Source organism: Camelus bactrianus, chromosome 29 (genome assembly GCF_048773025.1).
Source record: "Camelus bactrianus isolate YW-2024 breed Bactrian camel chromosome 29, ASM4877302v1, whole genome shotgun sequence".
Taxonomy (NCBI): Eukaryota; Metazoa; Chordata; class Mammalia; order Artiodactyla; family Camelidae; genus Camelus; species Camelus bactrianus.
Genome location: NC_133567.1, coordinates 14769667 through 14782854, shown reverse-complemented (window position 1 = coordinate 14782854; position 13188 = coordinate 14769667). Strand labels below are relative to the sequence as shown.

At 36.0% G+C, this 13188-nt stretch overlaps 1 protein-coding gene across 2 annotated transcripts in view; it reads right to left on the bottom strand.

Annotated features, from left to right (window-relative positions):
* Nucleotides 1-1243: 1243 nt before the first annotated feature.
* Nucleotides 1244-13188, bottom strand: part of TERF1 (telomeric repeat binding factor 1) — a 30404-nt gene continuing 18459 nt past the window's right edge. For both annotated transcript variants that reach the window (XM_010951313.3, XM_074354848.1), the window contains 2 exons: nt 10681-10790; nt 1244-2566 (listed from right to left, as the gene is read on the bottom strand). In XM_010951313.3, the coding sequence (XP_010949615.2) occupies nt 2390-2566; nt 10681-10790 (287 nt within the window). In that variant the 3' untranslated portion in view covers nt 1244-2389. The remainder of the gene's footprint in view (nt 2567-10680; nt 10791-13188) is intronic.

The following is a 13188-nucleotide window of genomic DNA, read 5'->3' as shown; positions in this document are numbered from 1 at the left end:
CTCTAGGTAATGTTTTTAAAGCCCTTGAGAGTTCAGAGGGGTCAAAACAAAGGCATACCTCTGAACTGAACCCTCCGGGAACTGCCCGACAGGCCAAAACATACAACCACAATCTGAGCACAAGGTCCGTATTGCCACCTCACGTAGCATCCAGATGCACAAGAACACAGGCCACTTAGCCCTTCAAGCAGGTTTAAACACTGAAATCCTCTTACCAAAATTAAGTAGCCTCTTTCTTCATTAAGTACTCCCCAGTTACTAGTTTCAGAAAGTTGACTCTAAGTTTCTGCCAGTTTAAGTCATTTCAGTAGAGGGAAGGCTCTTTGGAGCCCCCTACTCTGCCATTTTCAGGAAGTCAGTATGTAACATTTTGTATGTTTTGGTTCTTTTTTTAGGGGGAGAGGTAACTAGGTTTATTAAGCAGTGGTATTGGGGATTGAACTCAGGACTGCATGCATGCGAAGTGTACACTCTACCACTGAGCTATATACCCTCCCCAATTCTACGTTAACACTTTAAATGATTAAATTTTAGATGTGGAAGGCAGATTAGTGGTTGCCAGGGGTTGGAGGAATGATGCAGGAGGGAGAGGAGTAACAGAAAGGATCCTCATGGTGTTGGAGTGTTCAGTATCTTGCCTGTGGTAGACACATGAACCTACACAAGTGCTATGCTCACAATGAAATACTCACAACACTGCACACACAATGTGCAAGAATGGGGAAATCAGTACCAATATCCTAATGGTGGTAATGTAGTTTTTTAAACACATGACATTGGGGGAAGCTGGAACAAGTGTACAAGGGAACTATTATTTCTCACAACTACATATAAATCCAGTTACCTCAAAATTTTCAATTAAGAAATTCAAACTTCAGACTTAAGATGAAGTTTTAGGAATACATTACCCAGTTTATCCTGCTTTTCCTTTTCATGCATCCGATAAAAAAGTTATACAATAAAAATCTATGCTTATATCTATAATAGCTCTCTTAAAGGTAAAATGGAATTCTAAATAAGTATAATTGATAGTGATTTTTTTTAGTGGCACATAAAATAAGTGAGCATCTTACATTAGTATCAACTTAGATTTGATGATTTATGGTATGTTTGGAATGAGACTGACTTACTGGTCTATTTTGGCTTATGCCATCAGCTCTAGCACTCACCATCAAAGTGTCTGCAATAAACACAGTGACTAACCAGTGGTGTAACAGGACAGACTGACTCAAGAAGCATAGAGTAAGTATCCACATTTCTGTTTACTGTATGTGTAAGACAACACATTCAGGGACAATGAGAAAGTAATGTATAAAACTTTAATAAGAAATACAGATTGCAAAATACTACCATTTAACTTTTTATGCAGATGCTCAAGTATTTTCACTCACTTGTTAAATAAAGCACACATAACTCAAAATGCCAAATAATTCTAGTTTTTTACTAAATCCTCTAAAGATGTTGGTGAAAACTCAAAACCGTCTAATAAGGTATGTATGACCTTGTTTAGTGTTTATCATAGACGTCAAAATGATCACGGTTAAAACCAATTTAAGCATTTACAGAATACTATTTAGGCCTAATATTGATCTATTAAATGAAAATATCAGAGGAACTGATACTTATACTCATGGCATCAGATTATAAAAAAGCTTTATTTAAAAAATTTTTTGTATTGCAAGCACAGTTGATTTATAATGCTGTGTTAGTAAGCTTTACTTACAACCATCTTTGTCAAAGTTTCAACTAAAACAAAAAGCAAATGTACCTAGATGAGACCTAAGCTATTCTCAGTAATAGTATAAACCTTGTCCCATGGGTATTGTTCTCAAGTTTCTTCCCTTTACATGAAACTACTAAAAGGAAAATTTAAGTATGTAATAACTCAGATTACTCTACCCATTTATCATTCTATAAACAAATGTCTTAGTAATTAAATATTAAGGCCATAAATCAATTCATTACCCCTTGTGGCAAAGGCCTAATTATTATTCACTGATTCAGGTATCTCACTTTTATGTGTGGTACAGAGTTGAAGTCAGTCTACAGACACAAAAGGGGTTAAAAGCAATACACTTCTCCTACAAAGTTTCCTTTTTTTTTTTTTTTTTTTACTGGAACAGGTCTGGAAGTCTGGAAGTAGGAGTATTGAAAATATCAGGGTTCAACAGATTTATTTTTTACCAAAGTAAAAAGATCCTTAAGGAATACAGTGATGGCATACAATCTTACTCTTGCAGCACAAATCCTCTTATTAAATGACTGTGTCGAGAAAAATACTGTAATGCTTTAAACAAAATTTTAAGTTAGATTAACGACCACCAAGTTTCAAATAAAATGCAGTGATCAAAATATTTAACTGTCATTTCATCAAGCTATGCAAACACATTCAGTCTTCACTGTCGGAGCAGATGAGTTTTAGCTTCTTCATGGTCCTCCATCTGTCTTTCAACATGACGCTTGTTCGGTTGTTGAATTTATAATGGGACAGTATTTTAGACCAATTTCCTTCTCCATATTTCCTCACACCAGATCTCAGATTTTTGTCTTCTTCCCAAAGCCACACCTTTTGATAAAAAGTAGAAGTTATTCACAGAAGCAATTCTTTTTAATTGAAGTATAAATGATATATAACATTTTATTAATTTCAGGTGTACAACATAATGATCCAGTATTCATGTATGTTGTGAAATGATCACCACAATAAATCAAGTTACTATCTGTCAAAAGTAGATAAAAAAGTAGAACAGTTATTCACAGAAGCAATTCTTTAAAGAGCATGTATCTACTAGAAATACAACTGTTTTTTATCAAAATAATTTTATAATCTCTTAAGAGTAGAAGAAATCCAGCAAACATATCTTAGGTTTCTGTAAGATCTTGTATTTTTTGTGGTGAGACTTTCAAGGGTCCTTCTACATTACTGTTCATTTCACATGAACACACTGGCTCAGTGGCCCCAGATCAGACAGCTACATACAAACTCAATTTGTCTGACTTTAAACCCACACTGTCTCTTAAGAAAGATACTTCTCTATAATTGCTAATAGATTATTTTTCTCTAAATAGAACATATGAATATTTAATAGCTCTCTAACGAAATCAGTGAAATACTGTTCTTTGTTGGGTAAAGTATACACACACATAAAACTCAAAATCTCTAAAGATTTCTGAAAACACAACTAACACAAATTAAAAATACACTATTTTATTTTTGAAAAAAAAATGACTGAACATTTTTAAAAACACAATTCAGTACTTTACACGGAAAAAGATCACTGACACTTGGCACTTGCTATAGGTGTCAAACTTCTCCTCCTGCGGACATGCTGAAGGACCAGTGTCATCTGAGTGATTATTTACTGCATCTGAACTTTGATGAACTTCCCCAGCTGCCTTCCACATTTTCTTTAAAAATCCACTCATCATTAGTAACAAAAAGGCACATACTGTATGATTTCATTTACATTCGATATCTAGAGTCGTCAAACTCACAGAAACAGGATGTAGAAGAGTGGTTGCCAGGGAATGGGAGGAGGGGGAAATGGGGAGCTGTTTAATGAGTACAGTGTTTCAGTTTTGCAAGGTGAAAAAGTTCTGGAGACTGCTGCGTAACAATGAGAATGCATTTAATGCTAGTGAATCATACACTTAAAAGTGACTAATATGATAAATTTCATGTTATGTTTTACTACAAATAAATATAAGCAAAGGATTTGAATAATTCTCAAAAAAAGATTTACAAATGGCCAACAAGCACATGAAAAGATGCTCATCATCACTAATCATTAGGAATATGCAAATCAAAACCACCAGGAGATACTACTTCAAACTCATTAGGATGTCCACCATCAAAAAAACAAAATAATAGGTGTTGGAGAAACTGGAATTCTAATCATGCTTGGTAGGAATGAAAAAGTGTGGCTGCTATGGAAAATAGTAAGGTGGTTCTTCAAAAATTAAAAATAAAAGTACCATGTGACCCAACAATTCTACTCATGGGTATATATCCAAAAGAACTGAAAGGAGAGACTTGAAATTTGTACACCCTGTTGATAGCAGTATTAAAACATAATAGCCAAAAGGTGGAAGCAACCCAAGTGTCCACTGGTGGATGACTGCATAAGCAAAATGTGGCATATAAATACAATGAGATATTATTCAGCTTTAAAAAGGAAATTCTGACACATAATACAGTGTAGATGAACCTTGAGGAAATTACACTAAGTGAAATAAGTCAAACACAAAAGAACAAATATTGTATGACTCCACTTATACGAGGTACCTAAAATAGTCAAATTCAGAGACAGAAAGTAGAATGGTGGTCGCCAGAGGCTTGGGGGAGGGGTGAATGAGGAACTGTTTTACGGGTAGAGTTAGTTTTGCAAGATGACAAGAACTCTGTGGATGGATGGTGGTGATGGTAGCACAACGATGTGTTTAATGCCACTGAACTATATACACTTTAAAGGTTAAGCTGGCAAACTTTGCTTTGTGTATTCTATTACAATTAAAGAAAAAATACCCAGCTCAGTTGTCCGATACAATATCACAAAGGACCTCAAAGTGCTTGTAAACAAACACGAAAAGAAAACTGTCTTGTCTACGGCCCGATGTCACACCCTGACAGTGACCATAAGCATACCTCTTGCAGGAGTCTGAGCTGCCACCCGTCAGCGACTGCACAGCCGATATCAGTGCACGGCCACTCAACCTCCATACAGACTGACGTCCCTCCTACGACCTTCCGTACTGACCATGCCAGTCCACTTCCCTCACCAGCCACCGCTCCTACAAAGCCTTACCACACTGGAAGCTTCTAACAGACACAAAACCAATGGAGATGTAAATTTTGCACGTGCAGGGGAGGAGTTTAAGGGGGTGGCACGTACTTACTTTACAAGTACTTCAGCAGTGGGTTATTCATCTTCAGGGTCACATAAATCTTTGAGAATGTGATGAAACTATGGATCCACTTTACAGATAAGTGAAGGAATACCAAATTCTACATGACATTTCAGGAGCCACTTGGACTCCCCTTAAAAAAAAAAAACCTATCAATTTTATGGTCCCCAAGTTAAGAATTTTTGTTGTGTAAGTAGCTGCTACAGGTTTATTCAGTTTTAACAAGTAGTCTTTGATTTATCCCAACCTCATACACAGCACTGTTTTCTTGTTATGATCTGAGCAATATTACTTTTAGTAGACAGCAAAGATGGTATCTGATACACTAGAAAACCCTATTTCTCTCAAGAAATAACTAACACTTTCTGTTTGAATACTATGTAAGTTTCTGGGTACAACAGAAGTTTAAGCAGTATTTTGCAGTGGCTCATACACAGCAAGGGCTGGGCAAGTGATGGCCAGAATACAGCCCCAGGCTGTTTGTACAGCCCAGGAGCTAACAATGGTCTTTACATTTTAAAAAAGAAAGAGAAGAACATGTGACAGAAACTGTATATGTCCCACAAAGCCTAAAATATTCACTGCCTGGCCCTTTATAGAAATAGTTTGTCAACCTCTGATCAAGAAAAAGGTTATACTGTTGTCAGTAAAGGTTAACTGAAAAGATGTGTTTAACATTAAATATTTAGTTTTTTTCTTTCTACTGAAAAAGAGCAATTATAACTTGATATATTATTGTTACACAGTGATTATGGCTTATTTTGTTTCATCTACATATTTTCTTAACGGTTGTTGGTTAATTTTATCTATGATTTAAAGGTTAAAGAGTCTTGAAAAACATCACATAGAATAAGTGATCATGTAGCAAATAAAAACTGTAATCTTTAAAAGTTTACAGTTTAAAGAGGCCAACTTCTATTGTCCAGATAGAACTGGGTAAGTGACACAATCAGCTTATCAGCGTCAGATCAGAAAGAAAACGTAAGGGCAGTACAACTGTTAAGTCTACTCTTTGGCTTAAAACTCTTTTTGTTTCTTCATATTATACACTGGACATTTGACTTACTGCTAGATCCCATTCATAATGAGACATGGTTAACAAAGAGTTTTAGACAATGTATTTCAGGACATAAGCAAAAGCTGTGCCCTTAGTGCTATTCTCTTTTGGCTCTTGCTTTTCTTAGAAGTAAAAAATAATTCAATTAAAAAAAACCCAACAAAACAATCTAGCCATGGGCACAACTCAAAACATACAAAAAGCATGTAACAAATTAAAATGCACCCATCTTTTTCTTTCCTAAGGCCAAAAAGTTTATATAACTAATTTTCAAAAATTGCTATCATTTCTAATGCCTTTTAGAGGATAAAATAATGTTTTATAAGCCTTTAAAAATGCTATTTATTCACACCAACGGAGTCCTTGGGTGTAGTGCTATGTCAGTAAATGGTATAAGCATTTTGCAACTTCTGATCTGTTGAAATGCACATATTCCAGTCTAGTTTGGTCTATTTTTAAAGCCTGATTTGATGTGCATGATCAAGTAGAAAATCTGAACTTGGATAATATATAATGAGCAACTGCCTTTCACTGGCCCAGATAAATCATTTCAAAAGCATCTACTTTAGGTCTTAAATAGGAAGTGTATACTTTGGAGAAGGCATTTTGTTTCTCACAACAGGGCTACCAGGCAGGCTCTAGGCTTAGCGATGATCTGATGCCCCAAGAGGTATGCTCCTACCTGCCCCCTTCACTTCCCTCCGATGATGGGGAGCCAAAAGCAAAGGGGGGTGACCTCTCTTTCCCACGATGCAAGTCCTTCAGGTTGGCTACTTTGTTTTGGAATATGGAGGTCTCAGCGCTGGAAGGTGAGGACACTGCTGGAGGCCCAAGGGTGCCAGAGGCGCAATTATTCCAGAAGCTAAGAACCAAAGTAGTCCCCAAACAGAAAGAAACCCTGTGTGTGCCTGAGAAACAACCTGCCAGTCTTCTAATATTTACTTTCTCCCTTAGAGGAAAGATACAGGAGGCTAACATAACCTTATCAAATACTAATTTAAAAAAAAAAACACAGCTGAATAGAAAGACAATTTAAAAATAAAAGATATTCCTACTTTTCAGTATAAACCACATATTTCTGTGGGGTCATAACTGAATATTATGTATTGGCATCACCCTATTCAGGACACTTCTTCCCATAGGTCAACTGGATTCTTTCCAACTGACAAAATAAAGAGGTTTTTTGTGCAGATGCTGCATCACAGTTGTGGCTGTGCAGTTCTGACAGCCTCTAAACTTGTACGAATTCATAAAACAGGGAAAAGTGAACTATCAGTCAGAAAGCACAGCCTGTTCCCCATTTCTTGCAGTAAGGTGTGGACGTTGTTTTACATATTCCTTGTGTGCCCTTGTGTTGCTCACGTCCAGCTGGTCCACCACCCTAGGTTCCACCTTTAAACATTAACTAGTTTGAGAGAAGGTGCTTTAGTAGAGCTTTTCAAACTTAAATATCATTCCATTTCATCACTCAGATTCCTGAACAGGAGTTGAGAGTAATGTTCATTTCATCTTTCCTATCCTCTCATTTTTCTGTTACTGGGAAAAATAATACCTCAAAAGTCATACACTGGACCCACTGCCTGCTGAGACAGGACTGTGGGTTTCTTGGTCACATCTGTCTTGGTGCTCAAATGCAGTGTAGACATGTTTTAAAATAAAACAGCTGATGTGTACAAAAAAGATCATTTATAATTAAAACAAATACTATATAGTAACTCCCATTATATATCATCTATGGGAAAAAGTATTGTTCAGCATCTACTTTTTTTCTTGAATAAATTTACAAAAGGAAGACCTCTTTTTAAATTGTGATGAGGCAGGCAGAAATACCTTTTTCTGTTTAACATACAAATGCAGCAAAAAGAAACTGTCCAAGAAATCACACAAGAAATTGCAGTCTACTGCAATAAAAATTTCTAAAGAACCGAAATCTCAACACAAAATAAGGTAAAATCAGTCACTCAACGAAATAAGTTATCCCACCAAAAAGTGGAAGTAATTATTTTCTGGCAGAGTAAACAGTGATTCAGACAATACCACCTATATTCTACTCTTTAAAATTATGTAGTTGATATCCTACATTTTGTTTCAAATACAAAAAATACAGAGAAACTGTTTTCTGATATATAGTTAATAACACCTATAATCCCATTTAGAATTACTGCCAGAAGAACCACAGGGAAAGATAAATGTATGAGACAGAGACTTCTGGATTTTGGACTAACATCCAAGTATCATCCCAGTCCTCACAAGAAGAGAAAAACTGAACGAACTGAAAGTCAACAACACTTCCTAGATTTCTCAGAAAATTAATGTCACAGGGCAACCTGCTACCTTGAAAAGCAGAAAGACAGAAAGGTGGATACAGAGCATCACAGCTGACTGGAAGCAGGAGACTGGAAGCAGCTCATGGCTGGGGCCAGTACTGGTAGGAACATTTACTATGATGGACAAATTGATGGAGGCTCACTGTGAACAACCTTGAGTTAAAGACTCCAGGGGCACAATCTTGGGGGGCCTATGAACTTGTGAGTTTTCCCTCCAAAAGCTCCAAGTTCTCAGGGTGAAGATGAAAGAAAAATCTGCTTCTAGCAGGCGGAAGAAGGAAAGTACCAATTCTGAACTACATCCAGAGCATCCTGTTCCCATTAACAATGCCTGCCCTCAAGAGAAACTAATCTTTGACTTGTGGAAATACTCAACTTCAGCCCCCTCTAGCCTTCCTGTCTTATTCAAGAGAGGGAAATAAAAGCTGAGAAGCACATGAAGTGTCATAGCCCAGGATACAAGCTTACTAAAACAATGAGACAACCAGAGAGCTAAACAATGTTTCCACTACCTGTCCCCACCTTAGCATATTATCTGAGCTCCTGTATATTAAGTGCCCCAGCTCAAAGAGCTACCTCAGACCCTTAGTTACTAAGGAGTCGAGGGAAACTCAAAAAACAAGGGAGACAAAAACAAGGAAACTTTAGTCCGTGACACCCACATCTACAGTGAACAGTAAAGAAAGCCTAACTCCTAGCCAGACAAATATAAAACTTCACACTCAAGTCCAACTTACTTCTGTCCCTTTTACCTGATACATCATGTCCAGCTATCCACAAAGAATTCTAAGGTACACTCAAAGGCAGAACACCATCTGAAGAAACAGCAGCATCAAGCTCAGCTATGGCAGAGATTTTGAAATAACCAGCTTGGGAATTTAAAATAACTATGATTAACATGCCAATATGCATTTTACCACTAACGAAAAAAATGGGTAACATGTAAAATCAGATGAGTAAATGTATGCAGGGATGTAAACCCTAAGAAAGAATCAAAAGAGGCAGGAGGGTATAGCTCAAGTGGTGGAATGCATGCTTAGCAAGCACAAGGTCCTGGGTTCAACTGCTGGTACCTCCTCTAAAAATAAATAAATAAATAAATAAACCTAATTACCCCCCCGGCCTAAAAATTAAAGAAACAAGTAAAACAAAGTCATTTAAAAAATACTTCAAAAACAAACAAACACACACAAAAAAAGAATCAAAAGGAAATGCTAAAAATCAACAACACAGTAACAGAAATGAAGAATGCCTCTGATGAGATCATCAGCAGACTAAACACTGATGAAGAATTCAGTGAGCTTGAAGTTAACAGAAACTACCTAAACTGAAAAGCTTTAAGAATAAAAAAAGAGAGAGAGAAAAAGAAGAGTAGCAAAAACTGCAAGACAATTACAAAAGGTGCAACATACACATAATGGGACACCAGAAGGAAAGAAGACTTGAAATAGTTATGGCTGAAAATTTTCCAAAATTAACAAAAAATCAAAACAGATCCAGGATGGATAACACAAAGTAGGATAAATACCGAAAAATCTACACTTTGGTTCAATACATTCAAAGTGGAAAAAAAATCAAAGACAGAAATACATGATTTTTGGCTACATATAATGGCATAACGTTCAACATTTCTTCATCCTCCCTTGGGAATTCACCAAGCAGCAACAAGGAAAGAAACGAAATCCCAAACTGAGAAAATTAGGAGAATCCTTTGACCTGAACCAATATAAGTGAAGGCAGTGCATTATCGGCAGAAATTGACAAAAGGTATGTGAAGAGGCGTGGCACAGCCACTCTATCTATCCATCTCAGAAAGCCTGCTGTGTACACTTTCCCAAAGTGAGGAACACATCCTGAGGCGTACACCTTAAATCCCTGGTCTGCAAACAACAGCAGGGGCCTCCCTTGATTAGCAATAGCTCCAAAAGGTAGAGGTGGTTGAGCTAAATACGGAATCACACAGGTAAGAAATGCCTGCAGGAAGCAAATCAAAAGCAGGAGCTGCTGGCCATATCCACTGGGGAAGAAGGCATGGCAGCCTAGGATCTGACCCTAGTCCCAATACCTCAACAATAAGACATTTAGAAAAATTCTTTATCAAACGGTATATTCTTCTTTTTCAAAAAAAGCACAGAAAGATCATTTAAATTGAATCTGTTAGGAAGATATAAATATAAAATAATAACAATACAATAATTCTAAATAAGTTTTGCTATCAACACCCAACTTAAGAATATCTTTAAAATGTGGGTCATCTAATCTAGTATGGAAAAGAGATTTTTGCACTCAAGATTTTTTAGGGTTGAACAGTAATAATGTGAAACAATCACTATTATTCAAGTTATGACTTTAATATCCATTAAGTATTATTCAATTATAATAAACAAATACCTGTCTTTTCCTAGATTGACATTTCTTAGGAGTTACAGGCTGACTGTTTAAAACACGTATTCTCTTGTTTTCAGTGGCTCGCCTATTATTTTCTTTTTCCTTTCGTCCACCTAAAAGTAGAAATACTATCACCAAAAACTGTAATGAGGATTAAGATCAAACAAGCTCCATATGTTGGTTACCTATGTACCCATCACCACTTTCAAAAATCTCCGACAGTTAACATGGATGAGAACTGCTGATTGTCAATTACAGAACTGAAAAAATAAAATAGAAAGCCAAAGGGGGTGTATTTTGAATCTTGATTCTTTTATGTCTTTAAAAGAAGTCATCTCACCTCCCAGAGCCTGCCTTTCATCATCTGTTAAAAAAAGGAATAATATTTACCTTATAGGATTGTTGAAATTTCTTAAGATAATGTTTAAGGAGTGTCTTATACAGTGTATAAAGTAAACCCTTTCCTCTTTCTTATTATTCACAGTTTAGTAAGACAAGAAAATAAATGGATATGCAACTGAAAAGAAATGGAATGGTAAGTATTGAAGGAAACTTACTTATGTAGTTGACCCTTAAGTAACATGGGTTGGACCTTAATGGGTCTACTTATACATGGAATCTTTTCAGTAACTATAGCATTCTCATTTTATAAATCTTTAAGTGTAAGGGAAAGTTTGTGTTTGATTAGAGATCATAATATGTGGAATCAAAAGAACTTGGGTTTGAGTCCTCCTGATTCTATTCCAGGAGTTCCAGGAAATGACTTCCTGCCCTCGAGTGAGTCATTTATCAATTCCTTTGTTTTTCAGGCAGACAGCAGACTGTGTGACTGCACAGGGGCTGGTGCCCCCAATCCCCATGTTGTGCTGCACAGAAAACCTCAAAGAATCTACAAATACAATTAAAAAGGGTTTAGCAAGATGGCTGGATAATAAGGTAAGATCAATAAACAAAACTCAAGAGTATTTCTGTACATTAGCAACAGTTAAAACATTTAGCTAAAATAATAAAAAGGTAACAGTTACAACAGTAACAAAATATCTAATATTCTTAGGGATAAACTGAGCAAAAGCAATCAAGATCTGTATGCACTAAATTGTAATGCTTTACTATATGTGTGTACAGACATATACATGTTCTAAGAAAAAATATATATGACAATCTAAATAGAGAAATATATTTCTTGAAACAGAGAAAAATACTTTGTTCATGCATAGGAAGACAACAATTGTGTCAGCGCTCTGCAAAATTACCTATTACAATGTGATTTCAAATCAAAATTTCAATAGGGTTCTTTGTAGACCTTAACAAGATTATTCTAAATTTATGTGTGAGGAGAGGTAGTCCACCATGGGCCCTAAGCATCCCTGCAGCTCTTGGTTAATGTACAAGGCTAGTCACTTCCTGATATTAAACAGTTTCTGCAGTTAATCGGGTGCCTAAGTGAGCCAAGGGAACCCCAGCCTGGCCACTGCATAACTACTCTCTCCTGGGGAAGGGAACTGGACTCTTTGCTACAGTGTTTTGCTACTTACTCAAAATGTGCCCTTGGTCCCAAGTTCCTCCTTTCAGTACAACTTACTGCCTGCACACCATTCACCTGGGCCCAGTGCACTGACTCTGGGACCTGGCAAGGTTTTAAAAACCCAAACAAGAAATAAATCAAAATGAAGAGTTAAGGGCAGAAAAATCCTAACCAAAGGGTTAGTGATGAGCAATAATCAATTTAAATACAGATTAAACTACTATGAGCATTATGGCTAGAAAACAGACTTATAAAATTTGATCATATAAAATATTACCAAAAAGAAAACTGAGAATGTGTGGGAGAGATTTTTTGCTTAATCTCACCATTTACAGTTAAAATCAATTAGTAGTTTAAAGTTTAAATCTGACAGTTATAGAAGCAACCTGATCCAACCTACCAAAACACTTCATATTACTTATTCTTCATTTTGGAGGAATCTTATAGTTTATTGATATATTTTTTATGAAATAGCATTTACCTGAAGCTCACTAAATCCTTCAGTATCACCTTTCAAAAAATAAATGTAAATATATTTTAAAATAAAACATGTAACCTCATCACATTTTTATAAAATTTTATTTGTTATGATTCTGTCTATTCTTCCACTGAGACGGTCTTTCTCAGCATTTAAGGACATGGGCTCTTAAGTCAGAAATGTCTGATTTCAAATTCTGGGTCTGGTTCCAGTTCACAATCTATGTGACCAACGGCTTTTTATTTAACCTTTTGTCTTGGCTTCTTCATCCGTAAAATGGGGGTGATTTAAAAAAAAAAAAAAAAAGCACAAATCCAGACTGTTTTGAGGGCTGAGTTTATAGATAAAATGCATTTAACTCAAATATTAATCACTATTTCACTGAATGCTGCTGAGATTTTTCTGCACTAAAAGAATTTATGTGATCTTTTTTCTTTCAACTTTTCTAATTACTTGTTTCTTTCTTAAAGTCTATGGTGATTTTACAAATCTGAAAAAAAATTTTTTA